Consider the following 15,047-nt stretch of genomic DNA (forward strand, 5'->3'; position numbering starts at 1 on the left):
CTCTGCAGCATGCAGGCTTTATTAGTTGCAGCGCATGGGCTCAATAGTTGTGGTCTCAGGCACTAGAGCACAGGCTTCATAGTTGTGGCACCCAGGTTTAGTTGCTCCAAGGCATGTGGGATCTTTTCAGACCAGGGATTAAATCTGTCTCCTGCACTGGCAGGCGGATTCTTTACCACCCCACCACCAGGGAAGCCAGGGAAGCCCTAGTTTTTAAACCAGTTTTAATTGGGGATATGTTTTGAACTCAAGTATAATGTAAAATAATGATAATTGGCGACTGCTCTGGACACATGGATTAGAGGGTTTATAGTTATTAAACTTTAGGAAAAATATAATTGAAGGGAAGTAATATGAACATAAAGTTTATATGAGTGTTTGTGAATCTCTTTAAATTTATTAAAAACAAGCCACAGTGAATTTTTTCAAATGTAAACAGTGTTGATTTTCAAACGTCAAAAGTTGCTCATTCAATCATGCTTTCTTCAAATGGAGACAAATGGTGTAGTAATCAACACCATGTAATATTATTTTAAACAAAATCTAAGGCTGCAAACAGAAAATGTCTTATTATTTCTATTTCTTTAAACAGCTCTTAACTCTGTCATTTATTGGTTTAAAGTATGCTTTTCAATATTTAGATTTATTATTTCTTGGACTAGTTAGTTGGCTTTTTTCTGTGAAATCTCTTATGTATCATCAACTGAGTCAAATTAGGTATTAAACAACATGGCCCGCAAAATTTAAAAAAGACATATAAGTCTGAGTATTACTTTTCCTAGGGATAAACAAACAAGCATTTCATTTAATGTTTGAAATTCTGCTTTAGAGGAATAGCATGTTATTTGAAACTAAAATATGTATTCATTCTGTTAGACTTACTCCATTCATCCTATGTAAGTTTGATTTTTAAACATAAATATGTATAAGAGCAATAATATCAACAAATATCCTCAAAATTATAAACTTAAAACAAGTTTTTCAATCTATCAGTGCTCAAAGATTTAAATGAATCTCTGTAAGCATGCCCAAATGTACCCACAGACATATACCTCTACAGAAGCCAAAAAGCATACCTCAAAGGGATTTAAAATGAAGGCCAGGGGTGGAATGGTGGGGAGAGAGGTTCAAGAGGGAGGGGATATATATAATTATGACTGATCCACGTTGATGTATGGCAGAGACCACCGCACTGTAAAGCAGTATCTGGAAACGTATACACTACCATATGTAAGACAGTCAGCAAGAACTTGCTGTATGACTCAGGGAGCTCAAACCAGTGCTCTGTGACAACCTAGAGGGGTGGGATGGGGTGAGACTTGGGAGGGAGGTTCCAGAGGGAGGGGACATATCTGTACCTATGGCTGATTCATGTTGATGTACTGTAGAAACCAACACAATATTATAAAGCAATTATCCTTCAATTAAAAATAAATTTTAAAAGCATATAAAAAAAATGAAGGCAGGCCATCATGACACATAGGCTGTTGAACTGACTTCATCAGGTAGTATTTTGGACTGAAAGGTGAGTCATTGTACTCACTTAAGTTTTCCATTGAAACAAGCACCTGTTGAATTCCTGAGAAATCCTTTACTGAAGCTAACAAGAGAAAGCAATCCCTTTCTAGGCTGAACACACTGGGGAAAGCACAGTCCATGGAAGAAACTCCAGTTTTGAAGTTTTGAAGCCAAGAAAAGAAAACAAAAGCTGGAGCTATCGGCAGGCATGAAGAGGTGGCAACAAAGCAACATGAAATTGAGTTTAGCCTAGAATCCAGAGCTAGAGGAATCAACACCACTATATTAGTATCTTTCTCAGGAATTGATGAAACTGCTGAAGGAAATGCTAGATTTCCCCACACTACCTAGGATGGGGACTCAAACTATTTAGAAAACTTTCTGGAAGGATGTAAACCAAACGATTAAACACTTTTTATTGGAAAGAGGGATAACTAGAAACCTTAAGTCTTTTACCTTCTGTATTTTAACATCATTTAAAAATAAACATGAATTATCTTTATAAACATGAAAATCAGTAAACATGTTTTCACAATCATTATTTTTATGTATTGGTTTAAAGTTATACCACAGTGAAAAATTCAGCTGATAGTGTTATTCAGAAGGTATAAACTTTGTCGTTCTTACTCCCTCTGCTGGCTGGTCAACAGGACCAATGAAGGAACCTTCCTCCCAGCCACCTATTCTAGGAGACTCTGATGGGGAGCAGAACAGTAGCACCTCTTTTTTAGAAACTCTCAGTTGCAGAGGCAGGACCATATGGCTGGTAGTTTCTCGGTCTGGAGGGAGTCAGGTGACTCTCAGAAAAGATGGTTCTTCTTGAAGAATTCTTAGTGTGAAAGCACTCAGAATCTGTCACCCTTTAAAAAGGGGCTTCCTTGGTGGCTCAGTGGTAAAGAATTTTCCTGCTAATCAGGAGGTGTGGGTTCAATCTCTGGGCCAGGAAGATGCCCTGGACAGGGAAATGGCAACCCACTCTAGTATTCTTGCCTATTAAATCCAATGGACAGAGGAGCCTGGTGGACTATAATCCATGGGGTTTGCAAAAAGAGTTGGACACAACTTAGCAACTAAACAACAACAATAATTCCCTTAAGACCTACCAATGGTATCTTATGTGTGGTTATTTTTAACCTTAAATTTGATAAATGGATTAAGAGCCTCAGTTTACCAAATGACAGTCTTTCCTTCTTGTGTCTGTCTGGAATTTTCCAGGAAGCAGAAAAAGTGCGTTGCTTGCAGTCAGAGCAAACTCATCAGTCACTTTATACCTGCAGGTACTCAGCCTTCAGGAAAGCCATCCACCCCTTCCACCCATATACACAGTCATGCTAGGAGACACACAGGTGCTAATGATTCCAGTGTGAGCTCCTGGGGGCACACTTTCTCCTCCAGATGCAAGAGCTCTTCCTTTCCGCCTCTTGGGCCGTGGACTTTCAATGGTGCTGGCTGCCTCAGCTAAGGGATGTCCCCAGCTGTGCAGATGAGGACCTGGCCTCTGCTATTCCGAGACACCATTCATGCTCCCATTTCTTCTGTCTTCTCTCTGAGGTCCTCACTCCCTGCAGCATGCCTTTTGATTCCCATGCTGACTGCTTTCTCTCCTTGTGTCCAGCTCTTTCAAAGACAAGTTTTCACAGTCGAAAAATAGCCCCAGTGGCCATTCATTCTGTTCTTTTTTCGTCCCTACTGCAGCCTGTAGAATCTGTTAATATGATGATTTTTTTTAAGTTTAAATCATAAAATAAACCACTCAAGTACTGAGTCTAACTGACAGACAGTTTACTACTGGGTATTCCTCCCCAAAGGCTTCTCTTGTGCCTTCCTGCTATCTGTCCTCACTTCCACACTCATCGTCCCTCTCACCCAACGTTATCTGTCCACTGGCGTATCTCCACTTGGCTAAACTCAAACTCTGAACTAATTTCAAGGTCTTTGGTAGGGATGTTATGCTAATGAAAGCATGTGGCTAATTGCCTTCTAGCATGCTGTGACAGAGACGCTTTGAGTATCTGTTTGGAAATGTACAAACACACCCTCCAGAGAGATGTCAGCTGTGGTCAGAGGTAGATTTATAGATTTACCAAGTTGTTAATGAATCTTAATGTTTGGGCCTCCCATTGGACTGCTTCTAAGGTCTCTTGTGTTCTCTGGTTAACTGGAGGAGGAGTGGCCCTAGCTAGCCATGAGCAGGAAGCAGGGAGCAGTGCCCAGCTTGGTAGTCACCTTCTGCAACCTGATGGGGGTATTGGGACTCCAAATATAACCTCAGGCCTCCAGATCACATCTGTGAGAAGGGTTAAGGAGATGTCTCCCTTCTTATGGGCAACTATGACCAGCATTCAGGAATATCTTCTGTTGATCACCTTGGGTACCACCCACTCAGAAGAGGGAGCAGAAAAGACCTAATCAAAGTGGACTATCCGCTGTGGCAGGAGGTTATCAGGGTCCATACCCAGTGACATCAACAGGCTGGCGTTTTCTTATCATTTTCCTGACCACTGCTTGAGAAAGAAATTCTGATGAGGCATTACCAATAATGAATGAAGAAACTGCAAGAAAGCTTTCTGATCACTCAATCTCCATTAATCATGAGAGATGAAAGACTGAATTTCCATTTTTTCTAAAGAAAACATTGCAAAAAACTTTCATATGAAGAGATACAGTGTATGCAGCCCAAAAATGTAGGAAGCAAATTGTTACAGGACTGTTAGACATATTATCATCTTTTAAAAAAATTTTGTGGTATTGGTACTATTCGTCTGTTTTAAAAATAGTATTTCTGTGATTCATTTTCTCATTATAAATACTTTCATAGCTTATTTTTGTATTCGCAATTTGTTCAATTATGAATACACAAGAACAATTTGTGTTCTTGCTCTTAAAGAAGGCCCACCCACCTGGCACTAGTCTGTCCAACACACACTGTAGTCTGGTTCCCATTTGGGCTGTGACTTAGCAAGGACTAACCATACAGGGACAGATGTGAAAGAAAGAAGTGTTTTTAATTTTGATGCAGTTTAATTAAATCAATTAACCACAGATGCAATCATTTATATTAGGACTCTCAAGTTTCTTCCACTGATCTATATGTTCCTTCTTGTGCCAATATCTCATTGTCTTGATTACTACTCATTTATAGTAAGCTTTGAGGGCAATATTTATTCTTGCTTTAAGATCCTGATATGACGAATGTTTTCCAGTGAATGATTCACCCCCCTCCCCCCAAAAAAGGAATCAATATCTCTTTGCTCTCTTTCATAGAGCTTGAGGAGGCTTTTAGATGAAAAAAAAAAAAAAGAATACAAATGTCATATTGAAATTATTAAATGGGAGATTTGGTCTCTTCATTTTCTCTTAATACAATGTTCTTTTTAAAAAAAGGTTAAAACATACTACTTTACAAATCATAAATAGCTTTGGGGAATTAAGAAAAAGTAGACCTTTGAGCATTCTTTAGTTAAAAATTACTGGCTAACCTTACCGTAGTTCTCTGAGATACATTACCACCAAGTCCTAGAAAAGCAAATCAGGAAAAAGCCTGACCCATTCATCTCAGTGACCTTTACATACCTAAGTGTCTCCTCCAACCATGTTTAATTTAAACCAAACTTTGCACAGCACCAAAATAAGACCTGCTTTATCTTAAGAAAAAAGAAAAAGCAGGATTTTTGTTTTGTCAGTGTGTGATATACTGGGGATTAAAGTTTGTTTCTTACTAGAACTATTTAGGAAAAAAGTCAAGTCTAGAGTACCCCCAAGGGCTTCCCTGATGGCTCAGTGGTTAAGAATCTGCCTGTAGTGCAGGAGACCCAGGTTCAATCCCCAGGTGGGGAAGATCCCCTGGAGAAGTAAATGGCACTCTAGTATTCTTGCCTGGGGAATCCCATGGACAGGGGAGCCAGGCATGGAGTTGCAAAATAGTCAGATACAACTTAGCATCTAAAACAACAGAGTACCCCAAATCAAAGCATATTGTTTGCCCTGAGTGATCAAATCCTTCCCTGAAATAACTCTTCCCCTTTGTCGATATTTTTTAAAGTACAGAAAAATTATGACATTTATAATGCAATTGATGCTGAATTATTACCCAACAGGCTAAGTAAGTGTTTAAGATGCCAAAAAAGCAAATGAATCAGAAATTACTAGCAAAGTTTAAATGTGATGAACTTAGGCAGCATTTCAAAGTAAGGAAATCTAGAAAAAGCCATTTTAATTTCAGTATTTAGGTGAGCTTTATGATCTTTTGAAAAAATAAATTAAAAAAAAATTACATCTGGGGTTGCCATCACAGTCTTTTTAGTATCTGGAGCTTCTAAAATTCTCATTCCAGGCCCCGGATTAAAAAAAACAAACAAACAAAACTCTAAACACAGAGGGTTAAGGCATCAAAGATGAAAGCTAGTACACTCACAACTATTTATATTGCAAAAGCTTTGCCTTTCTGCAAGAACATGCAGTTTCCCAAACACTAACCTCTCTTTACAAGGTTATGCTTATTAGCTGGGATTTGAAACTCAATAGCAACACTGTTCATCCTTGGTTCAATTCAGATTGTAATTTCTTTTTAAACTACCTGACCCTTATAATCATATGGTGAGTAGGTCCGATCATTCATCTTCCTGAAGCCAAAGTACTTGGTCTGAACACAGAGTCACTTGTGTTTCTGAAGTCTCTCAGCATCATGACTGGGGTAAAAACTGTTGATTGAGGAAAGTTTGAAAGAAACCTTTCATACAACATTTTCATTGTCTTTTTTTTTCTTTCCTTCTGGAACTAAAATTCCTGATTGGAAAAGCGAAAGTCTTCCTAGATACAAGGATGAAGTTTTAAGAGATGTTTCTAATGAACTGTGGAAGCTATGAACCGTTTCATTGTCCCCAGTGTCAGAATTTGCTAATTAAGATTTTGCTTCTTCTTAGAGCCCAGTATTTATTAAGCATTCAGCAAATTCTTACTGAATAAATAAATGAATGATTCTACCCAACTTCATGTCTTTTTCTTGAAGCTATGTCATCCCTCATAGTATTAAAATGCTGTGTTGCTGTCCAACTTCACGTCTGGTGCACCAGAGCCCACTAGTTGCCCAGATATGATTACAGTTTGCAGGAGAGTAATTCTGGAGCTGCTTGTTTGGATTGTGTTTCTGCTCATCCTTGAACCAACTGCCAAGGCAAAAAGAATGGGACAGGCTGACCAATTTATCTAAAGTAGTACCCACCACCTCTGAAGTCAGGTTGGAGTCAATTCCACCCAAAGCATGTTGGCTGCTATCCAACAGAGGAAAAAGAATATTCCAAAGGAAAGTCTGAGACCATTCAGAATGGGCAAGAGTTGCATGGATTCTGAATAGGCAACTAAGGCATACCAACAATGTAATTTCTACTTTCAGTATGACTCAATGAAAAACTGATAAATATAACATATGTGTTAGAAATCATTCTTTCTCTCTTAAGAGTTAAGGAAAACCTGCTTTAGATTGGTTGGGAAAAATTTTTTTAGTTCCATTGGACACTATGGTCTTTTTCCTAGGGAAAGGATGCTAAGATAGGGATGCCATACACTGAGTAGAGGACTGAGATTTTTTTAACTAGACACTGTTTAGGTGACTGGTCTTGGGGATTTCTTAAACAGTTAACAGTGCTATTTACAAAGAGGTTTTAAGCAAAAATTGGTTTCTAAGAAAAATGTCCCTAATTAGAGGTCATAGAAACATTCTTTAATATTTTCCTTCTTAGTACATCACTCCTTCCTGCATCTCAGACCTTTCTTCATTTTCCCCTACTCTAAATTCATCCTTATTCTTTAAATGAATATGTATTGGTCATATATTCTCCTTTTTGAAAAAAACCAAAACTGTCTTTATTTTACCCTTGTTCTTGAGAGATAATTTCATTGGGCATTCATTTTAGATTGACAGTTATTTTCACTTTGTACCTGGAAGATGTTATTCTACTGTCTTTTGGCTTCAGTTTATGGCACTGAAAAGTTGGCTGTCAATTTATCATTCCTTTGTATGTGACGTTTATTTATTCTGGCTGCTTTTAAGATCGCTTTGTCTTTGTTGTTCTTAAGTTTCCTTGTAAGGAAACTACATTGGTTTCCTTTTACTTTTCCTGTTTGATATACATTTTTTTTCTTGTATTTTACTAATTCTGGCAATTTCTCAGCAATCATCTCTTTCATGTTTTCCTATTCCTTACCTTTCAGACTCTGATTAGACACATATTAGATCTTCTCCTTTAATCCTTCAGGTCTCATCACCTCTCATTCATATTTTCTATCTCCTTGTCTGTCCTTTCTACAGTTATGCCTTACTTTTCAGTTAGCTACTCATGAAAGCTTTTCATGATTAGGTCTTCAGCTATGCAAGTTACCCTTACTCTTGGGCTAAATCTCTAGCTTCTGAAGATGTAAATTTGGTTCCTTTTATCCTGGTCTGATTTCAGTATTTCAGATGTACCATTCAACATTGACATGGAACTTCCAGAAGGCACTAGAAACTGAAACTAGTATCAGTAAATCTTTGTTGAGGCTAAATACTGCATTTCTAAGTTTCCACCAATTCTAAGAGATATTGGAGTTAGTAACTACTGTCTAACAGTACTTACAGTAAACACTTAAAAATTTGTACTTTGGGTTTGCCAAAGTGGGAATTAATGCCCTTTCAAGTTTATTTAAAGACTCAGTTGAGTTCTAGCAGATTCCCTCTAAAACAAGTAAGGGTGTTGTGCATGTAACGACTGCACAGGAAATCTGGTTTTGCCTTCTACCACTCACATTTTAAGCAGGAATGCCATCACTACACAAAACCTACAGGAATCCCACTCTGAGTAATTAAGTGACCAACCTCTTAAAAACCTGCCAGAAGCAACAGGGTCTATAAAAATCTATTTAGTGTGTCAGTTATTTAGCTCTATTTCTGCATTTAAAATTAGATTTGGAGAAAAATAAAATTTCATAATTTTGTTGTTCAGTTGCCAAGTCTTGTCCAACATTCATGATTTTACTGTTAACCAAAGGATTGCCAAGACAAAGGATTAAAACTGACAAATTGAAACTGTGTTTAATTTAGAAGAAAATGGGTTAAACTTGAGCCACTGAGGCTGTTCTTTATTCCCATTCCCCTCCCACCCTCCCCCCAGCCAAAAATGTCAAGGGATATGGCAGGGTTAAATTAAAAATATTTTAAGGGAAATTTTACAAGGAGCATGCATAATGCATTGGCTTTGAATGTATTCTGAAGAAATATAGATTCCAAAATCCTTTTTATTTTCCTTCCTTTCCAATATTGGGAGCAATAATTTTGCAGAACTCCTATAAATGTCAGTCCTGACTATCAGGATGCACTAGCTTTAAATTCAGATGCTGCCATCAAAAGATGGAAGTTTCTTTTACTAGAGACAATACATACAGATCAATTTTCAAACTAGCAGTTACTCCACAGACACTTTTCTAGTAGTCTGTTAACTAAGAAAAATGAATGAAACTCAGATACTTGGTAATGAAGGACACGAAACACAGGAAGCCAGTCCTCAAGAATGAGTGGTCCCCGAGTGTAGGTGGTCCAAAGAATGATAAATCCATTCCCATTCCCTTACCTCTTCCCTCTCCCACCCACCGTCTTCCCCCTACCATCAAGTGCTAAATGTAAGCTCCTTAAAGGCAGGGGCCACATTCTTTTGGTTCACTTTAATAGCCCCTGTGCTCAGGCATGTAGCAGCCTGACACAAAATAAATGCCAAATTAAGTACTCAAATATTTATTGAGCAACGAGACAGCAAGGGAGGGAAGAAACTGCTCAGTCCTCTGGCTCCCAGACCTCTTCAGTAACACCATAAGATCTGAGCAGCTTGTTATTTCTCAGCGAGAAATTATGCTTAACAAGACTGGCACCCACAATCAGTGAAGATAAAACCATTTTCTCCACTTTTAGGAATCTGTGTTTTTAAAAATACTATCACATGAGAAATAAAGAAATCACCTGCATATAAACCTGCAGGTTCATCTTTCTTCATTTCAGCTGGATTTAACAAAGTCAATAGGCTCAGTGAAGCAGCATGTCTTTCACTATGACAAGACATGTAGAAAACCTGTTTTCCCTTCATGTTGAATTAAGCTATTTCAACCTCTATACCTTGGTTCAGTTAGAATCATCACATGATGATGTAAGCCCAAAGGGTTTCAGTGTGGTGAATTAGAAATATCAGAAGGGAGGATAGGGAAGGTGTGTCTGCAGCTCCGCCCCGGGCGGGTCTCAGGAGCTCATCCCTGAGACCCTGTCAATCTGGAAGGCTTCCCGAGACTCCTGTCACCCCAGCCTGCACCACTGACGCCAGCTGAGTCTCAAGGAGCTGTCAGTGACTGTCTTGGCTATTGACAGCGCCAGAACAGATGACCTGTGAGAAATCTCAAAGGTGCTGTGACGCCCATGTCCAGAGCCTGCACACACTTCTGCCTGGATGGTGTCTGAGGGAGGGTGTCTGAGGGCGGGCGAACTTGCCCTTCTCTGCCTCCTCAGTTGCCTGGAAATGCCTCTCACTGGACCATTCTTAGAACCAGAAAACAAAGGGGGTTCTGGTTCTAGAAAAATGGACCTTCTGGCTTCTCTGCACTGCAAAGGACACTACACAGAGGAGACGGTGATACTGCGGTGACACAACCCAGCGAAGTGGTGAAATGCTGACAGATGGAAAGAGTCAACTATGTCAAGGAGAAAGCCTTGGATTTTTCTTCTCTTCTGTTAAAGTTGGTGGGAAAAAAATTAGCAGTTCTGTTTCTCTATTGGTAAACAAGTCCATTTTCCTAACCAGAACAAAGTGCAGAACGAGAAGCCTTCAAAATAAAAAAGTCTTTTTTCATTGTAAATCTGTCTAAATCAGCACTCAAATTTTTTTGTGTGTAAGATTTTACTTTTTTAAATTTTAAGTTTTTAAATTGAAGCATGTAATTGCTTTACAGAATTGTGCTGGTTTCCACCAACATCCAACATGAATCAGCCATAGGTATACACAGAATCCACCCCCTCTTGAATTTACTATTTTTTTAACAAAAGCAGTGATGACACCAAAGAAGACTCCATTTCAGCCTCTTCAAGGTGCAGTGCTCTCAGTGGACAAGACAAACACAACTGCTGGGCACCCAGTGTGCTCAGGAGGCCTGACTCCAGAGGCTGTCTCTACCGTTTGCTGTCTGAGATCAAGGTCCATCTGTGTCCACATCTGTATTTTTTAGGGCTGATCCCGTGCCTACTAAAAACAAGCTGCATTGTGTTGGAATGGCACCACATAGTCCTCTACCACTAATCACTGTGCAAAACTAAAACATTTCCATAATATTTAATGACTGATACAGTGGTCAAACCCTTCCTGCGACACCGTCATTCAATTTAAGCAAAGAGGCTGGTTAATTACAGTCAGCATCATGCAAGTATGTCTTCAAAGCACACTAAAAGGAATGATGTGTCATTTGATAAGGAAACTTCTTCAGCTTGAGACTTGGTTCGACTCAAACAGATTCAGATATGTTGACAGTCATGAAAGTAAGCATTGCCTTTCAAACAGATTCTAAAATTCACCTAAAGGAAAACTTTGTTAAGAATTTTAAATATTTGAATACTGTACCATTTTTTATTTTTTCTCTCTTTGTATTCCAAATATTTTGTGTAAAATTTTCTCTTAAGTTAATAAATTTCTTAAAAAGAGTACAAATCACTCAGGCTCCTGCTTTCAACGATCTGTGTCCCAGTCAAAATAATTTATAAAATAGTATATTTTAAATTAAGGTGCTTAAACTCATGTCTCCCGAAGTAAGTGCTTTTGCTGTTACTGGGAACTCAGCAAGAAATAAACAGAAGTAGATGCATTTGCCTGTATGAGAATAAACACTTTATCCAGTATAATCACGGCAGAAAATTGAGCTGATTTGTGGCAGCCATAAACAGTCCTAAGAGACTGGCTATGACACTTCTCTGTGCACTTACAGAGAAGGATCACATTCCAGCAGGCCTGATGGGCTTGCACTGCCTTCAGAATAGGCAGAATTTGTAAGAATTCTCTTGCCTCCATCACCCAACCTGTTCAATACAGCAGTCTCATGTAGGTGAACACAGTCTTGATATTCCTAATCATTCACTCACAAAACAGTTTTCTACAGGCTCTTCTTGTGTTTTGGTAATAAGCAAAACAGCTTCTACCTATTAGCAGCAAAAGAGGGCCAAAATAAAAACTCTGAGTGAGTTGGTACTCCAGCAAGATGCAAAATGGCAGCCATGTGGTTACACTTCTTCGGTTGAGATTTCAGGTAAGTACAGTGGCAAAAGTGTGAGTTAAGTATCAAGTCCTGCAGAAGCGGAATTCTCTTGAAATAAAACTCTTCAGGCACTTTTAAAATCATCTTTATTTTGCTTGCAAAGATACAATTTACTTAGTTACTTAATATTTTATTTGTTCCCATCTGAAGTCTCATAGCTTGCCATGTAAAACATTGCCTTCACTATCAAACTGCTATGTAAGAACATTATAAAATACAAACTATAAAGATGATCTTCTTTATAGTATACAGATTAGTGCATTAAAACAACATTGATTTAAAAAGGCAAGTGAGTTAATTGGCAAACATCCAATTCATTTGCTAACGTAGGATGGTACAAAATTATATGCAAAGGAAACCCAGAATTTTAAGTGTTAGGTGCCAAAAAACAATAACTGTGGGAAAGTTACTTCCCCAAAGTAATCTTGACCCAAGGACACAAATGTAATCATTATTCTATAGGACAAAAGGGAAGGTAATTAATTTTCCATCATAACAGCTGTGGAGATACACAGCAGAATAAGTTTGGGGTCTTTAGAATTCTAACACAATAGGTACCGATTTGTCATACTCTTCCTCCAGATCACATTAAACATTTATACTGACAACACAGTTCCTTGTAAAGGAACGTCAGGCTCAACAGAACCTATATAAAAACAACCTATCCTTAGCATTTTACTAGGCAATCTACAACAAATGCTTACTATCTACACATCAGGAGTGAAAGACATACTAGGAAGTTATTCACTGACTTCACTGAGAATCAACAAGGGTCTTAAGAGAAAAACAAAGATAAAAGTTAAATAGACAACTTATGCTGCTGTGAACCAGGAAAACAACAAAATACCAAACACAGACATATATGTTACTTTTGAAAGTTACTGACAATGTTTCCTCTGCTGGCACAAATCAAAATTAAATTGAAGATCTGTAATCAAAGTGACACAAACATGGGTGCATGTTACATTGTGATGGGAAGGTGCACACAGAAAACACACACACACACACCTTTAAATTTACTAATTTCCAAAAGCTAAGTCAACAGGATAAATAAATTATAGATGAAAGGCAAATACAATGTGGGCAGAACAGTTATTAGATTGAAAAGCATGCCAGCAGTGATATATAGGAAAACTTTCAGCATTAGAAAATAAAAGATTTAATCCAAAGAAAACTTTCTTCCAAATAAAAATAACAGAGTACGGGAACCATCCTTTAGGCAACTGCTTTAAAAGAATATAATAAAAAAAACCCACCATGATTAAAGGAATCTTCCTACATAATTTACATAATGTAGTGCAGTAGTGTGCTCCTTTATCATCTTAGCCTTTCACTCCCCATATGATGAGACCGATAATTACAACTCCAATAACAAGGATAAAAATGATGATGCAGAGGGTTTTTCTGGATTTGCGCTGCAGATGCAAAAACAAAAAACATGTTTACAGATGTAGCGGAGCATCTCGATGGCAAGTGAAAATCATTTGGTTCATTTCTAGAGTAAAATCAATGGTATTTTCTCGCCCTCAAATTTGGGGCTATATTTTTTTTGCTTTTCAATACATATAGTAGTATGCTTTCAAAATATATTCTTGAATTAATGGTATTAATTCAGGCGGTAATTATTCAACTTTTGTTGGTGCTTTTTCTAGATGTGTGGTTGGGAAAGATACAGAGGAATAAAAATTAAGAGATAGAGTTTACCTATATGTGAAAACAAAAAACAGCTTAAAGACATCAATTTTTAAACTTTTATCAAAAAACTGCTCTTCAAAATGAGTTTGCTGACCATATCAGCAAATATTTGGTAATGTTTCCTAAAGTTTAATTAAGTTTCCCAAATCGTTCTCATCCCTAAATATGAATGGAAACTGCATTCAGAATTTCAACATGCAAATAAATTTTTAAAAAGAGCTAAAAAAAATTAAAAAACACTCATTTAAATTATAAAGGTTGAGCTTTGCTCCATTCCTCATTCCTGGCCCAGCTGTAGATTTCTGTATTTCTCTAAAGGCTTGTCCATCTCATGACAATATCCAGGAATCTTTTTTCTTACAAAGTAGAAAAGTCTGTAAATTTGCCTTGGGTCAACCAGCAGTAATGTAAAATTTACCAAAAAGATATGTTTCTGACTCAATTTTTCTTAAAAACTATTAATGCTGATTAGTATTCCACATGGCCATCTAATTTTTCAACAAAATACTAATTAAACACAGTTCATTTCAATTTCATCATGCCCATGTATTTTCCCCAGACTCTACCTGGTTACCGCAGACTCACGTGTAATGTGCCTTCATCAACAATGACAACTGTTCCACTAGAGAATTTTATTTTCCCTGGGGCACCATCTCCAGGGGAGGCAAGACTCTGGGGTGCTATGGTGATGAGAGCATTTTCCACCTTGTTTTATGTTCTTAATCCATCCGAACTATTTAGAGGCACCACACTGTATCTTACAGAGGCATCATTTAAAATCAAGGCTGCCAAGTAGGACTACTGGGAAACTGCTCTCTTCCCAGCCCCTGTGCTGCATGACTCTTTTCTCATCCCTCCAGGTCCTGTGTGAGCTCCTTACACAGTAAGGAGATCAAACCAGTGAATCCTAAGGGGAATCAACCCTGAATATTCACTGGGACTGATGCTGAAGCTCCAATACTTTGGCCACTTGATGCAAAGAACCAATTTACTGCAAAAGACCCTGATGGTGGCAAAGATTGAAGGCAGGAGAAAGGGGTGACAGAGGATGAAATGGCTGGATGGCATCATTGACTCAAGCAAACTCTGGGAGATGGTGAAAGACAGGGAAGCTTGGTGTGTGCAGTCCATGGGGTCTCAAAGAGTCAGACACAACTGAGCGACTGAACAACAATAACAACCAGGTCCTGTGGGATTAAGGAGGTGGGGGCAGTTCTAGCTCTGAAGGTTTAGCTTGGGAAGATGTGTTCCTTTTTCCCCAGAGCAGCTGTAGGTTTTCCTTCCACAAGGAAGAGGAAAAGTAAAAGCTGGGGATATATCTACATCTCCCTAAAATTCAAAAGCAAAATGAAATGACATGGATCCTAGTCACTGATGAATCTTGCTGAACTCTGTATCTGAGCAGATTTAACAGCTGGTGGTCACAGATTAATCTAGGGGTGTGTGTGTGTGTGTGTGTTCAACTATTCAGGAATGATACCTTCAGTCTGCGATGCGGTGACATTAACTCTGCTGAGCTGCAT

General features: G+C 38.2%; 1 protein-coding gene across 2 annotated transcripts in view; it reads right to left on the reverse strand.

Moving 5' to 3' along the window:
• Positions 1-11,898: 11,898 nt before the first annotated feature.
• STX7 (syntaxin 7) overlaps positions 11,899-15,047 on the reverse strand; it is a 60,769-nt gene continuing 57,620 nt past the window's right edge. For both annotated transcript variants that reach the window (XM_052645716.1, XM_052645718.1), the window contains exon 10: positions 11,899-13,244. In XM_052645716.1, coding sequence (XP_052501676.1) covers positions 13,152-13,244 — 93 coding nt within the window. In that variant the 3' untranslated portion in view covers positions 11,899-13,151. The remainder of the gene's footprint in view (positions 13,245-15,047) is intronic.

The sequence above is a fragment of the Budorcas taxicolor genome, chromosome 9, assembly GCF_023091745.1.
Source record: "Budorcas taxicolor isolate Tak-1 chromosome 9, Takin1.1, whole genome shotgun sequence".
Classification (NCBI taxonomy): domain Eukaryota; kingdom Metazoa; phylum Chordata; class Mammalia; order Artiodactyla; family Bovidae; genus Budorcas; species Budorcas taxicolor.